At 58.5% G+C, this 14,669-nt stretch overlaps 6 protein-coding genes across 6 annotated transcripts, besides 8 other annotated features; 3 read left to right on the forward strand and 3 right to left on the reverse strand.

Annotated features, from left to right (window-relative positions):
- Window positions 1-370: 370 nt before the first annotated feature.
- EKO05_0005550 (uncharacterized protein) lies at window positions 371-1,612 on the forward strand (the record flags this gene model as incomplete). The annotated part of the gene is made up of 1 exon (XM_038946021.1): window positions 371-1,612. The coding sequence occupies one exon, from the start codon at window positions 371-373 to the stop codon at window positions 1,610-1,612; it is 1,242 nt and encodes a 413-aa protein (XP_038798563.1).
- Window positions 1,613-1,803: 191 nt separating this feature from the next.
- Window positions 1,804-1,998: a tandem repeat.
- Window positions 1,999-2,152: 154 nt separating this feature from the next.
- Window positions 2,153-4,114, reverse strand: EKO05_0005551 (uncharacterized protein; the record flags this gene model as incomplete). Its single annotated transcript, XM_038939966.1, has 3 exons — window positions 2,153-2,794; window positions 2,847-2,952; window positions 3,021-4,114. 3 exons carry the CDS (start codon window positions 4,112-4,114, stop codon window positions 2,153-2,155), a joined length of 1,842 nt encoding a protein of 613 aa, XP_038798564.1.
- Window positions 3,508-3,537: a tandem repeat.
- Window positions 4,022-4,063: a tandem repeat.
- Window positions 4,115-4,166: 52 nt separating the features above from the next.
- Window positions 4,167-4,208: a tandem repeat.
- A 69-nt stretch (window positions 4,209-4,277) lies between these two features.
- Window positions 4,278-4,334: a tandem repeat.
- A 520-nt stretch (window positions 4,335-4,854) lies between these two features.
- Window positions 4,855-4,889: a tandem repeat.
- A 115-nt stretch (window positions 4,890-5,004) lies between these two features.
- Window positions 5,005-6,735, forward strand: EKO05_0005552 (Mitochondrial processing peptidase; the record flags this gene model as incomplete). The annotated part of the gene is made up of 1 exon (XM_038946022.1): window positions 5,005-6,735. One exon carries the CDS (start codon window positions 5,005-5,007, stop codon window positions 6,733-6,735), a length of 1,731 nt encoding a protein of 576 aa, XP_038798565.1.
- Window positions 6,736-7,083: 348 nt separating this feature from the next.
- Window positions 7,084-7,108: a tandem repeat.
- A 697-nt stretch (window positions 7,109-7,805) lies between these two features.
- Window positions 7,806-8,634, reverse strand: EKO05_0005553 (uncharacterized protein; the record flags this gene model as incomplete). The annotated part of the gene is made up of 3 exons (XM_038940036.1): window positions 7,806-8,153; window positions 8,212-8,476; window positions 8,531-8,634. The coding sequence occupies 3 exons, from the start codon at window positions 8,632-8,634 to the stop codon at window positions 7,806-7,808; spliced, it is 717 nt and encodes a 238-aa protein (XP_038798566.1).
- Window positions 8,635-9,272: 638 nt separating this feature from the next.
- On the forward strand, window positions 9,273-10,138 carry EKO05_0005554 (uncharacterized protein; the record flags this gene model as incomplete). Its single annotated transcript, XM_038940065.1, has 3 exons — window positions 9,273-9,317; window positions 9,383-9,881; window positions 9,933-10,138. 3 exons carry the CDS (start codon window positions 9,273-9,275, stop codon window positions 10,136-10,138), a joined length of 750 nt encoding a protein of 249 aa, XP_038798567.1.
- Window positions 9,648-9,702: a tandem repeat.
- Window positions 10,139-11,864: 1,726 nt separating the features above from the next.
- Window positions 11,865-14,291, reverse strand: EKO05_0005555 (uncharacterized protein; the record flags this gene model as incomplete). The annotated part of the gene is made up of 6 exons (XM_038940111.2): window positions 11,865-12,156; window positions 12,206-12,434; window positions 12,484-12,730; window positions 12,779-12,865; window positions 12,911-13,771; window positions 13,818-14,291. The coding sequence occupies 6 exons, from the start codon at window positions 14,289-14,291 to the stop codon at window positions 11,865-11,867; spliced, it is 2,190 nt and encodes a 729-aa protein (XP_038798569.2).
- Window positions 14,292-14,669: the final 378 nt, after the last annotated feature.

Consider the following 14,669-nt stretch of genomic DNA (forward strand, 5'->3'; position numbering starts at 1 on the left):
GAGTCGGCTGCAAGACCTGAATGGATCCCGGTCGCGTCTACACAGTAGTGAATGTACACAACAACAGTTGAACAACACCTGAAACGGGCCGATCCTTGCCATTTCCATGGCGACTCCACCGTGCCCCCCCCCCAGACCCCAGTCCCCCACTCGTGTGCTGTTTCACTCGTCTCTCCTCCCTCTCACGAGTCTTCTCATCCCTCGTGCGCGCTCTCGCTCCTACGTGCACAGACAGGCGCAGAGAAACATCCTGGAAGCCATTGAGGGCGCTGGAGACCACCCACACCTCGACCGCATCCCACGATAGCCAAACCCGCCCAACCTGGAGGGGCCTGCTCCAGAAAGCTCACAAGCAGCAAGACCACCCAGCATGTCGTCCACCCCGGATCCAAACCTCCCTTCCAGGATCCCCACGTACCCGCTAGCACACTCGTTCCGCCAAAAGCCCCGACGCCTCCCGCTGGTGCTGCGCTTCGCAAAAGGCTCCATCCACGGCGCAATCTACGTGCCCGTGATCCTGCACTCGCTCTTCACCGCGCTGATCGTCTACCTGGACACGTACCCGAACGTGCACATCAGCATCCCAGCGACCATCATCCCCTCCCTGTCCATTGTCGTAGGCCTGATGCTCGTCTTCCGCAACTCGACATCCTACGACCGCTTCTGGACAGGCCGCAACTGCGTAACGACCGTCGGGACCAGCGTGCGCAACCTGGCCCGCACCATCCTCGTCAACAGCCAAGACGCGGCTGGCCAGTCCTCGCCCGAAGAGCGCCGCGACACGGAGCGCACCGTCCGCGTCCTCATCGCCGTGCTGTACGCCATCAAGCACAACCTGCGCGCAGAATTCAACCTGCCGCCCGCCAGCCTCGCCAGTCTCGCGCCGTCCTTTGCCTTCACCGGCGGCGTGCGCGGGGCCAGCTCGCGACCCCTCAGCCGGCCGCTCAGCCGGCGACCCAGCTACGTCGACCGCGCGTACAGCACGCCCATGACGCCCACGCAGGACACGCCCACGGCGCACACGCCCTTGCTCAGCCACTCGACCGCCACGCTGGCCAACAGCGAGCTGGAGAGCAGCGGCGTCCTGGCCACCAAAAAGGACGACTACGCCTCCCTGCTGCCCCCAGGCCTCATGGGCTACGAAGACCGCGGCCTCAGCCTCCCCCTGCAGCTGTCCGTCCTGCTCGAATCCTACATTGCCCGCGCCCACAACCGCGCCTGGATCAACGCGCCCTTGTCCTCGCAGATGACCGTCCAGCTCAACACCCTCGTCGCCGCCTACGGCTCCATGGAGACCATCCGCTCCACCCCGCTGCCCATCGCCCACCTGATCCACGCCTCCCAGGTCCTGCTGCTGTACGTCTGCGTCCTGCCCTTTGCCATGGTCGATTCCTACGGCTGGTACTCCATCCCCGTCGTCGCCATCGTCGCCTTCACCCTGTATGGCATCGAGGGCATCGGCGTCCAGCTTGAGGATCCCTTTGGCTACGATCGTAACGATATCAAGATGGATGGCATTGTCGAGGATGCAAGGGCCGAGGTCGGCGTTTTGCTCGAGGAGTGGAGAGAGGCCAAGGAGGGCGGGAAGACGGGGCTGGGGGGCATGTTTTGAGGGAAGAGCCGGGGTCTCTGTTTCGTACGAGGTGGGACTCTGCTTTGTACAAGGTGGGACTCTGCTTTGTGAGAGAGGTGAAGGGGGATGTGCATGGGTCGATGGCGTGTTTGTGTATGCAAAATCATTGATATGGTCCCGAATATACCACTCTATCCGTGCCCGCTCTTTGTGCTGCTTCGTCTGCTTCGTCTGCTTCATCTGCTCATCTGCTTCATCTGCTCATCTGCTTCATCTGCTCATCTGCTCATCTGCTCATCTGCTTCATCTGCAACATCTGCTCATCTGCAACATCTGCTCATCTGCTCATCTGCTCATCTGCTCATCTGCTCATCTGCTCATCTGCTCATCTGCTCATCTGCTCATCTGCTCATCTGCTCATCTGCAACATCCTCCTTTCACCACCCCGCTAATGATGAACAATGGAACCAAAAACTCCGAAAAAGCCGAGCAGGTGCGATACCTATAAACACAAGACATGACGCCCCGCTTCGTCCTGGCGGTTTCCGTTTGGCGCGCTCGTCTGCTGTCAAGACGAGTCTAGTTGAATCGAACAGGCGGTAGGCTCGGCGCGTCCGTCTCGCCAGAGCCAGGCGACTCGTCTCGCAGCCGGCTCCCCGCTGCTCGGCCCGCGCTGCCGTCTAGCACAAACGGGCCGGCGTCGTTGCGTGGCGTCATGGGTCCGTCGTGGGCGCGGTCCGGTGCGAGGCCGTCATGGGCGGTCAGGTAGAGGGGAGACAGGCCGTTGAAGCTGCCTGGGCCGCGATCGATCGACACGGGCTGCGTGACGGATGCGGACAGGGGCTCCAAGCGACGAAACGGGGTTTGGGGGTTCGCTGTGTCGTTGATGTGGATGCTTGTGATGGCGTGTTGCAGATCGGCGAGGTCGGTGGCGCCGGGCTCCGCTGCTGACCCATTCAGGGGCACGGCAGAGGCGCGTGGTGTGACGTGACGGTCCTCTGCGGGGTTCTCTGCGTCGGGCGCAGCGTCTCCGTTCTCCTGGGCGTCGTCGTCGTCCCAGTCCTCCAACTCGGCGGGGTCATCGACGTCGGCCTCGAGATCAGCGACGGCCCTGCAGTTGGGGCACAGGAAGTTGGGCCATGTGGGGCCGTTCAAGATGGGTCTTATGCACTTGTAGTGCCAGACGTGGGAGCAGGGTGCAACGAACAGAGACTGGCAGGGCTGTGGGCAAGGATCAGCAAGAAGCAAGGCTGGGCGGTGCACGAGTACGTACAGCGATGGACATGAGGCAGATGGCGCATTCCGACGTGTGTGTGGACGCGCTGTCGCCCTCCTTCTTGGTCTTTGTGAGGTTGCGCAGGCGCTGGTGGGTTTGTTTGCTGGTACGGTTAGCGGGGTGGAACACATGGCCTAGACGCCTGGCTCGGAGAGGGACGGAGAGACGGACTTGAAGGTGTTGAGCCCCTGCTGCCAGCCGCGGTTGCACTCGACGCGGATCTTGACGCAGCGGAAGATCATCTCCTCGCCGCCGCGGAAGTCGATGCCGAGCTGGACGATGTCGCCGTCCTTGATCCTGAACGGCTTGGACTCGACGTTGGGCTGGCTCAGGCGGATGTGGTTGAGGAAGGTGCCCGAGGAGCTCTTGACGTCCTTGATGTACCAGCTGCCGTCCTTGCACCACAGCTCGCAGTGCTTGCGGCTGACCACCTTGCTCTTGAACCCGATGGCGGCGGCCGAGGGCGCGTTGGCGGGCGTGTCGGGCAGGTTGTCGCGCTCCGAGTAGCGGCCGACGCGCACGACGGCCGAGTCGTCGGGCAGGGTGCGGGTGATGGTGGGGAACTGCAGCGAGGGGCGGCTGGCGCGCGGGTCCTGGTGGGGGATGAAGCGGATCGAGGGCAGGTGCCTCTGCGAGGGGCCGCCGTCTGCAGCGTTGTCGCTGGCGCTGGCACTGGCGCTGGCGCTGGAGTTGTCGTGGTCGGCGGGCCACGTCGGCGTGGGCCCGGCGCTGTTGCGCATCGTGAGCTGGGGCGCCGCCGTCTCTGCACGCGTTCTCGTCATGTTGGGCGTGGGCGATGCGGGCGCGGAGGCGGTTGGGGGCGCCGTCTGGCGAGGGTCCGCGCTGTCTAGAGGCGCCGTCTGTCGTCGAGCGGGGGGTGAGGGGCGAGGGGCGGCCGTGTGCGAGGGCGAGGGGGCAGCCAACGGCGAGGGCGAGGGGGCAGCCAACAGCGAGGGCGAGGGGGCAGCCAACGGCGAGGGCGAGGGGGCAGCCAACAGCGAGGGCGAGGGGGCAGCCAACGGCGAGAGGGGCGAGGCGTGGGTGGAGGCGCGTGGTCGGGACCTGGGGGTGCGGGCGTCCTCACGTGGGCCGTCTGCGGCGTCGGCAGCGTGCAGGTGCAGGCCGTGGGTGTAGTTGCGCAGGAAGGAAATGCCTCGCTGCAGGCCCGTCGAGCGCGGCGAGGGCGAGACGGCGACAGCGACGGACACGGGCGATATGGGTGTTGCGGAAACGGTGGGGGCGGCTGGGGCTGGGGCAGTGAACATGGCCAGCCGCAGTCGGGGTGGAAGGAGGAGGCGTGAAGGCCTGACGTTGCAGGTGACGGCGTGAGGCGTGACGGCGTGAGGCGTGACAGCGTGAAGCGTGGCAGCGTGAAGCGTGACAGCGTGCCAGCGTTTACATGTGCACGAGGGTGAAGGACCGGCACATCGACACAGACAGCAGACAGCAGACGGCGGACAGACCAGACGAGACGAGACGAGACGACGAGGCCAGGGTGTGGCGCGGCCAAGCAAGTGCACGAGTGGACGAGTCGGCGGCGCATGCAGTTTGGCGAACGCCTCGCCCAGCTCGCCCAGCTCGCCCAGCTCGCCCAGTTCTAGACCGCAGACGGCGAGGCAGGCGCTGGACGTCAGACGTCAACAGAGGCCTAACCAGGGCGACGCGAGCAACGCGGGCCGACAGGCGGGGCTCGCAGACAGGAGCCTCCACGGGCTATGGCTGCGGCGAGCGTCTGCTCTGCTCTCCCGTCTGAACGGCGACGAGAGGAATCGGGAGCTGACGTCTGGTGCCGACACATTCACGGCATCCACACGACCCACTCTCAGAAGCACCCGGCCGGCCACTACCAAACACGCCATCCACCCTTCCATGCACAACACACCACGACGCAATCCATGCCGCTGCCCGCTGCTTGCTGAGGAACCGAGCAGCGTGGGTGGAGCCGCTCTTCCGGCCGCCGGGGTCTATCCACGCATGTGCACGGCTTGCACGGGTCGGGAGCAATCTCAGCCTCAGCCTCAGCCTCAGCCTCAGCCTCAGTCCATCTCGTCGCACGTGACTGCACGTCGTATCGACGCACGTGACTGCATGTCATATCGAAATCGAGTCTCGAATTTTGGGCCGCGCCTCGTTCCGCGCCCATCACCACACCGACATGTTACGGCCCCGGACCACACGCGCCGTCACACGAGGACTGTCGCAGGCCGCATCGCACCTCGCCCGACCCGCCACATGCGCCCCTAGACGCGCGCTGGCCACGGCCGCCGCCGAGGAAAAGGACCCCGTCGAGCTCGACCACATCACCACCCTCCCCAACGGCATCCGCGTCGCGACCGAGGCGCTGCCCGGCCACTTCTCGGGCATTGGCGTCTACGTCGATGCCGGCTCGCGCTACGAGAACGACGCGCTGCGGGGCGTGAGCCACATCGTCGACCGCCTCGCCTTCAAGTCCACGCGCGCCACGGGCGGCGACCAGATGGCGGAGAAGATGGAGTCGCTCGGCGGCAACATCCAGTGCGCCTCGTCGCGCGAGTCGCTCATGTACCAGTCCGCCACCTTCAACTCGGCCGTCGACGCCACCGTCGCCCTCCTGGCCGAGACGATCCGCGACCCCCTCGTCACCGAGGACGAGGTCCAGCAGCAGCTCGAGACGGCCGACTACGAGATTGGCGAGATCTGGAGCAAGCCCGAGCTCATCCTGCCCGAGCTGGTCCACATGGCCGCCTTCAAGGACAACACCCTCGGCAACCCCCTGCTGTGCCCCAAGGAGCGCCTGCCCCACATCACCCGCGACGTCGTCGACGCCTACCGCAGGGAGTTCTACAAGCCCGACCGCATCGTCGTCGCCTTTGTCGGCCTCGACCACAACGAGGCCGTCAAGCTGACCGAGCAGTACTTTGGCGACATGGCCAAGGCCCGCGGTCCCTCTCTCGTCGCCCTCGCCGACCACGCCGCGATAGCCAGCACCACCACCCTCGGCCAGACCTTCACAGCCGACCACCCCACCCCGACCGGCGCAGCCCCGCAGCAGTCCAAGCTGCTCTCCAAGATCCCCTTCCTCAACAGCTTCTCCACCTCCGCCACCGACTCGGCCGCCCTCAACACCGCCTTCGACCTCGACTTCCCGCCCATCGACACAGCCGTCCCCTCGCACTACACCGGTGGCTTCCTCACCCTCCCCCCGATCCCGCCGCCGCTCAACCCCATGCTCCGCCGCCTCTCGCACATCCACCTCGCCTTCGAGGCCCTGCCCATCTCCTCGCCCGACATCTACGCCCTGGCAACCCTGCAGACACTGCTCGGCGGCGGCGGCTCCTTCAGCGCCGGCGGCCCTGGAAAGGGCATGTACTCGCGCCTGTACACAAACGTGCTGAACCAGCACTTCTGGGTCGAGTCGTGCGTCGCCTTCAACCACAGCTACACCGACAGCGGCCTCTTCGGCATCGCCGCCTCCTGCGCCCCGACCCACGTCGCGCAGATGCTCGAGGTCATGTGTCGCGAGCTCAAGTCGCTCGGCGACGAATCCGGCTACGCGGCGCTCAAAGACGCCGAAGTCCAGCGCGCCAAGAACCAGCTCCGCTCCTCGCTCCTCATGAACCTCGAGTCGCGCATGGTCGAGCTCGAAGACCTCGGCAGACAAGTCCAGGTCCACGGCCGCAAGGTCGGCGTCAAGGAAATGTGCGCCAAGATCGAAGCCGTCACCGTCGCCGACCTGCGCCGCGTCGCCCGCCACGTCTTCGGCGGCGGCGTCCGCAACCCCGGCCACGGCTCCGGCGCCCCTACCGTCGTCCTGCAAGAGGGCGAGCAGGAGGGCCTGAAGCGCAAGGACTTGTCCTGGGACGACATCCAGACCCGCATCGCGCGGTGGAAGCTGGGGCGGAGATGAGCACAGAGCATTGTGTATGATAGCATGAAGCGTGTATACTAGCATGTGCATAAAAAGTCGTGCTGCACATGGATAAGTTTGGCAATGAAATAATCTCAGTCCAATCTCAACACTCACGAAATCTACATCTCTCTATGTACCTGCACTGTTATTCTATAATAAGGTAAGCAGGTAGGTATTAATAAATATGCTCTTCTATAATAACATCTAGACATGTATTGCGTAGTACACACTAGAAAGGAGATAGGTAGGGAGGGTGTATACTAGTACATGTATAAAAAGCATACTGCATATGGATAACTTCAGCAATGGAAAAAAATCATCTATTCAGCTTCGATGCCTGCAAACCTCTCTCTCTCTCTCTCTCTCTCTCGCAGATTACGCACATGCACAGCAACACAGAGCAAAGAACAGTAGAGAAAAGAAGAGTCTAGCTGGGCACTGATAAGCGTGTAAGCTGCAATGCAGTAATGCTGTGTATAATAAGCTGATGTGTATACATCTAAAATAAGAGGCGTGTAAAAGTCTATATAGCCTAAACCAGCATAGACAGTTAAAGATAGCAGTCGTTGGTGTTGGGGTAATAGGAAATACACTTACTCTGCATGTGCGGTGTTGTTTGAGTACTTTGTTGTTGGGGGTTCTACGCTGTGACTTCTGCCATGACTGCAGTGCGTCGTGTCTCTGTGGATCTGGAATGGTCTGGTGAGTGTGGCTCTTACTGTGAGGGGTTGATCTTTTGCTTGCTGGTGTCTCGCCTGATGTTCCTCTGCTCTCAATCTTGTTGGCGTTTGGCTTGGTTGCTTGGTGGAGACTGTTAGTATACAATGTATAATACATCAAAGGCTCAATGGGCTACATAGTAAAGATTTGTTTGCTGGCATATGATACGATGGTGCCAAGCACACGGAGGCATGACGTTGTTGTTCAATGAAAAGTTCGTAGACATGGTCTTCAATCTACACTGACTACATATGTTGCGGGCCGGACGTTCGGCTACAGCGAGCGGATTGGAAAGAGCTTTCAGATCTCGGCTTTGACGCCAACCGTCTCAACGCCATACGAACAGCCTAGCCTACCCACACCTTCGGTCCAGGAGGTGTGTATGTCGTGCTCTTGTCTGCATACGTGTTCACCATAACGCCGGGGTCGTTCTGGCTCGCATACCCGGGAATCGTCGCCAGGAAATCACCACTGGGCTGCGCGGTGCCGGATCCCGTGACCTGGATCTGAGCGCACTCGGCGTAGAACTGCGGGTTCAGCGCCTGGTGCAGAGCGAGCAGCTCGTGGCGGACGAGGTAGTTGCCTGGTGCGAGCGTTTTAGGGACTGAGGACTCCCAGTACAGCTGCTTGAGGACCTTGGCGGTGCCCCAGGACGTGCCGCTCAGCGGGGGAGCAGTCATGCCTTCTTGGTCGATCTAGAAGTATGTCAGTCCAGGTGGTCGTGCGAGGTTAGTTCTTTTCGTGAAGACTCACCTTGAACCACTTCTTTCCGCTGCCGTCACAGCTTGCGAAATCGCCAGCACACTTGTACATCCACACCATGACCGGTCCCTGCTCGTGCGTCCACTGGCTCCAAAGGGCTTTGATCTTGCCGCCGGCGGCGACCTTGGCGGACAAGTCGGCCGACGTACCACCATTACACATGACCTTTCTATCGGTGATGGTCAGGGTAGGGTTGTAGTCGGGCCATTGACGCTGGATTGTCTTGGGCGACGAAGCGGGAGAGAAGCCAGTGTAGCTGGGAGGTGTGTTAGAGATGGAAGCAACAAACGCAAGATGACTGAATGCTCACCCAGGGTAGGTCACGCCGTCAATGACATAGCTTGTCACTGCACCGTGGGCGGCAGCTTGAGCCACGAACAACGCAGCCGCGGTGTAGACAGTCGAGAAGAGCATGTTGAGCTGGATTGAGGCGATTGTAATCTGGTCGACTGCTGCTCTGCGTCTAAAGGCCCCTTAAATAGCACGCTGATACTGCTCTCGTATTTGGTACTCTAATTGAGATATCAGTTCCCATGACTGCTGACCACGAGACTTCCCGTGTTGCCGGACCCAGACGAGAGCGATAGTGTTTGCAGATTGAGCGGCGATTGCAAAGCACTGATGGCGGACCGGTTAAATACAGCACAACGTCAGCCACTATGAACCGTCACAGGTAAAAGGTGTCATAGCAACGCTGTTATTGACTGAGAGAGCCCGCTGCCCATCCTCGTAGACCCGAGTTGTCGCACTCGTCTCGTACTAGATTGCCAGGTCAGACCAACACTCAAAGGGCGCTCCATCTCGATCACTGCAGCATCGAAAACAAGTTTGTTTCCCATTACGATATGACGGGATGCTCCTTCTTCGACAGACGTGCGCTATCGCTCGTTGAGCATGGCGCGTCACGTGGAGACGCGATGAGTGACGAATTTTGAGGGCACCTTTGCGTTCGACCACACACAAACGCGTCTGCGCCTTACCTCAACTGTCGTTAATACCCAGTGACTTGTCTTTCTGTGCTTTGAATCTTACGCCCAAGCTTTGCATTCAAAATGGCGAATGAGACTGACCCCGAGCTCGCATTACTCTTCGAGGCCGTCCACTCTGCTCACCCTGAACGCCTCACCAGCATCTTATTCAAGCTACTCAAGATGTTGCTTAGTACACGGAGTTGTTAAAAGAGGAGCTGTTGCTACAACCGGGTCAGCTCAAGCAAGCTCTTGACGCACTGCCCGAGAAGAAGAGGCCCATTTCCGCTGAACGCATCAATCCTTGGAAGCTATACAATGGTGAGAACGACGGCGACGAGGAAGTTCTTCAGAAGGAAGAGACTGCCCAGGAGGAGGACGATGGCCCCGGTGAGGAAGACGAAGAATGTAGGCCGTCAGAGCATTCTAATTGCGAACATGTCGATGCCGGCAACGCCAACAGCGACAACGAAGACGGCAGCAACAGAGACAGAGACAACAACCACAGCGAAGCAGAAATGATGGAGCCCGAACTGTCAGAAGTTGAGACTACCGACGGCGCGCCTGACACCTCACATCCACAGAGGTGGAAACGACCAATGTACTCGAGACAACGCTACGAGATCTGTGCAAACTGTGAAGAGGAGTACGATGTCACTTTGAACCGCAACAACAGCTGCAGGTACCACGCAGGTAGGTGCCACCGAGAGCAGTATACTTGACAAGCAACTGATTGTAAAACAGGTGGATTGTTCCTCAACTTCGGTCTGGAGTGTTGGAGGGAAGCGATCTGCGAGGGCGAGATCGAAGATTGCGGCGATATCGAGGACGCGGCAGAGAATCGACGCAAGCATGCCGGTGGATGCAACTATTCGTGCTGCTGGTGCCCCGCACCGTGCATGGTTGGAGGACACCGACCACACAAATCCAAGAGACTCTGCAACAGCTAGAGGCTCTTAAGTGATGGGAGACGTCGTATCTCGCCGGTTGTGGTACCTTGATACGCGACCAGCAGTCTGACTTCGACACGCAAGGACAGTGATGTGTTTTCACTGGCCATGCTGCCATGTGCTGGAAGATCTGATAGACTCGCAAGATCTGTCCACAGCGTAGCTGCCATTTCCTTCCAAAGGCTCCAAAAGTCAATGTATCGTATGTTACAACCTTTGTCTGTAAAGCATTGAACGTCACTTGGCACGCCATCATTTCAGTTCTGTGACTCCCATCCTCGGATCATCACCATGTAGCAGGTCAGCCTTGCGGTGCTGGTTTCAAGATTCCGGCGCCTACGCTTTGCTGGTGCATCGCGCGAGCCTGCTGCTTGTCGAAAACTTAGTTTGACAGAGCGCACATGTTCGGTAGCAAGTCCTCTATCGCAGGACTGCGAGCAGTTCCAAAGAACGTCACCATTCTCTCGCTGTTGTAGAACCGGGCCGGGCGTGAAGCCGCGGAATGCGAGCCTTGCAGCAGCAGAGTGATGCGAACATCCTTTGGGCCTGAGCATGTTCGGCTAGGTAGAAAAGCTCCAGCTTATTTCGTCGACATCAAGTACAACGGAGAAGGGCCAGAGATCGTCGACTCGTGCTGTGGAGGCGATCAAACCGGGGATTGACGCGTGGCAGAGCTACACACTCGTTGCATGTCCGGCATCACAAGTCTCCTTTCCTCAGCCTGAAGGATCTCAGAAGCGTCGTCTCGGAATACGTAGATGTTGGATGCGATCAAGCGCGTTCATGATGTAGGTACACTGCAAAAGACAACTCATTTTGCGCTGTCTAAAAGCAGCCCTCTTCTTGACCGGCGAATTCAGTCCAGAGCCTTCATCAGCTCAAACGCATGTCCAAACAGGGGTGCATTCGGCATGGAGCTGTCAACACGTCTGCAGTAATCCCGTGGACACGTGTCTGTACACGCTTTGCGGCTCGAGTGCACCGTGGTTCTTGTAGCGCACTATCTTGGCTGCAAAGACACGCTCAGACTCCAAGGGGGAGCGGTCGAAGACCATGATTGCGCCGGGGACGTGGAACCTGTAGTCGTGAATGAGATTACGTAGCTCCCCGGGGAGATCCAGGAAGCTGAGTCGATGCGCGTCTTCTTTGTAAGACCGGGCCCACGCTGTAGATAAGACTGGAGACAGACTCATTGCAGTAGCCATGTACGAATCATAGCCGCAAATCGCTTCTGTTGAACACGACGCGTGGGAATCGTGGTGCCTGGGGGATTTCACGTGCAGCATGTTGCCTGGTGCGGCAACTCCACAAACACAGCAAAATAGGGCTAAAAGCGGAGCATGGCAGATGGGCCTGAAGCATGGTCAGGACTTGAAGTGGTTACGCGTGAAAGCATGCAACTGCCTTTGAAGCGTGTCAACTCTATTCTCAACGCTCCAGCAACTGCCAATTCTACTTACGACCAACTGGACCTGTAGAACTTGCTTTGGTCCTCTTGGGCTTATCAATACAACATTAGAGGGTACTTTGCCTTTGCATGCCGCGCAACGTACTCGACATCTGGAAGGACCAAGAGGTTCGTAGCATCGTGAAATCGATCAATGAACTCTGCTCTGTCGCTGGTGAAGCCTTTGTAGGGACGCGGGGAAGCTGGTACCAAAGCACTGGCATGGCGCAAGAAGAGCGGTTGCAACCCGTTCTGCCGAAACCTGAAGACCGTCCGCTTCTAGCGACGTTGTCGCAGCCAATCGTTAGTCTCGGTCCACAGCGTCTTGTTTTGTTGAGATATGTTGCTCCCAGAAGCTTTGACACCAGCGTAAACAGCGTCCCACAAAGCGAACGCTGTTCGGAGATCACGGTCAAAGTCTATTGACTGTGGGAAATAGCGGGTGGACACAGTCTCGATGACCCGTGCTTTTGACTCTGTGGAAGTGGGGTTAGAGTCGTTTGTGAGCTCGTCGAGGTAGGATTTGACGCCAATGCCGAGCGCGCAGTTGTTGGGAAGGAGGAATGGTAATCTGATTGGATGTTAGCGTGACACAGAGACTACCAGAGAATCTGCCATACTTTGTTATTAACTCAGAAATATCCGTCTTTCGTTCACAGCACCCGGTCAGGAATAGTTGTGTGCAAGTAGCCTCGACAAGGTCGCGTAGCGCCTGGCGGACAGTGTTCACAACTGATCCGTACCCAAGCAGATGCTGGCTGAGCGGGCCTGTAAAGCCGATCGGCTTATGTTGTAGAGTACCGAGCCCAGCAACGCGCGAGATTAGCATGTTCGCATGCTGGTCTTTCGCTACAAGGGTTGTTAGCTACTACCACCAGATTAGGCTCGTTGTACTGACCATTGCCACGCATGGGCGCTCCGTTGTACGGGAACATATTGATATCGCCGTTCAGATCCTCGAGCCGTAGCAATTCCACAGCGAGTACAGCACTCTCCTCAAGCTCGGCTTTGCCGTCCAACGAAGCGATAGTCTGCGCCAGGACATAGCCCCAGGTGGTCAAATTGTGACTAGCATCTACATACTCGCGCACAGCAAGGTACCGCCATATCGAGTTGTACAAGATCTCGTCTGCTGTTGAAAGGAGCTGGCCGATGTCAGTATGAGCTCGTACAGCTTCGAAAAGTAAACTTACGTTTGAAGTGTCTTTCTTCGCGACTGTTTTTGCGATAAACTCGTCACTTGTCAATGACAAGATAGCAGCACCCAAAGGCCCATTGCCCTGATGACGTCAGTTTATATCAACAAAATTTGGTGTTCCCTTTACCTCATGTTGAGATACAACGTCCTTGAAAATCGCCTCCTTCACGTTCCATGTCTCAACGATCGATTGATGTTCGGGCAAGCCTCTCATAGAGATTGCACTCTTCTGCGGTTTCCCTGTTGCAGCGTCTGGGAACCAACATGTCAGCTCCAAGTCCTTGTACCTGTACCAGTTGTGGAGGGAGGTTGAGAGCAAGTTGATTGCTGTTGTCCTTAGTGGTGTGAGCTTGGTGCTGACGAGCTTTTGATATTCCGTTGCCACGCCGCCATCGAACGGGGGCTGTTCATGTATCTCGCAAGACGTGCGCCATTGCAGGAGGTGCGAATTGATGATGCCTTTGGACTGCAGATAGTGGAGCTCGTCCGAAAGTCGCTGGCCTAGGAACTGGTTCGCATCGGCGGACATCTGGCTCGCATTCAGGGGCTCAACCTTGCCCTCAACAGTAAGGATAGGGTGGTTCTTCACCGCCAGCCGCGCCTTGCAATACCTGTCGACGTAGTCTCCAAATCGTGGGTCATCCTTGTTGTTGACCACGACTGAGTATCCGGTCCTGCCGCTACTCATGATCATCTTGATTGCGCCATGTGGTTTGAGAAGCTCAGTTCTATTGGGCGAGCTCAGGTTTGGCAAGGTTGGTAGAAATGGCGTTCCAGCAAGTAGTAGCGCATCGACAAAGACGTCCTCGGTGACTCTGCCGCTGCTCGCGAATCGCTCCAAGTCGGCGATACACTTTGCTCGTTTCGTCCAGTTAAAGGTCTTGTCCTCGAGGTTCCATGATGTGACGATCTTGTCGCACTCGAACAAGAGAACTTCAGATGCGCCTGATATCGCGTGGACAAACGCTTCCTTCTCAAGGTACGCCAGCTGTACACAGTTAGTCAGCGCCGGATGCTGCTCGTCTCATCCCTACCTGGGCCCAGGCGCTGTATGGAGCGACCTGGAAGTGGACCTTGCGCTCAATCAATATGGATTGTAGGAAGCGGAAGAGGTCTTCGGGCGTAACGTATGTCGACTCTCCAAACTTGGCAACCGAAGCCTCGGCCTGGTTGCCATCGTACAGATTCCAGGCCATCGTGTTCACGCCAGCTTCCCGTTGCTTCTGCTGGAAAGGGTCGTCCTGTTTTGTAATGTCCAGGCCGCTGAAGACGAACCAGGGTTCAATCTGCAGACCCTCGAATGTGTTCAGGTCCTCCTCGATGTACTGCTTCATGCCAAGCGGCAGACCGCCGAGGGCAGGCACAAGTGGTTCTCTGGCGCGGGGATGGCTAAGAATGCGGTGCTGGAGGTAGTGCGCGGCTTCGATAGCCACGCGGCAGCCGCTGAGCTCCTGCAGCTCGCTGAGCTCACCAATGCTGGCGTTCCATGCTTCAAAGTCGCGAATCATCGTGGTCGGCGCGTGCGCTGTTTGTTTGGGCTTGGACGTGTGATTGGAGGCTGCGACAGAGGTGGTCTCGAGAGCTAAGAGGCCGTAGGTTTCGGTCGCTTTGTGCGGAGTTCCAGACGCAAGGATACTCAAAGATGGACCGCACGGTGACAATTGCGGGGTGCTGATGGTCAAGGTGAACCTGGCGGTCCCAGCACGAGAGCTCCCGCCTTTGCGACACTTGTCCGCTTTCGTCTCTGGTCCCGGAACATGTGCAACTGGCGATGCGATAAGAAAATCACAAGCATGCATTAGGCCTACATGTCTTGACTGCTTCCCTGCTGGAGTCGTTTTCTAAGCAGCACACGAATCTGAGGCGTGATCAAGTTGCCGTTTGTA

The sequence above is a fragment of the Ascochyta rabiei genome, chromosome 8, assembly GCF_004011695.2.
Source record: "Ascochyta rabiei chromosome 8, complete sequence".
Lineage (NCBI taxonomy): Eukaryota > Fungi > Ascomycota > Dothideomycetes > Pleosporales > Didymellaceae > Ascochyta > Ascochyta rabiei.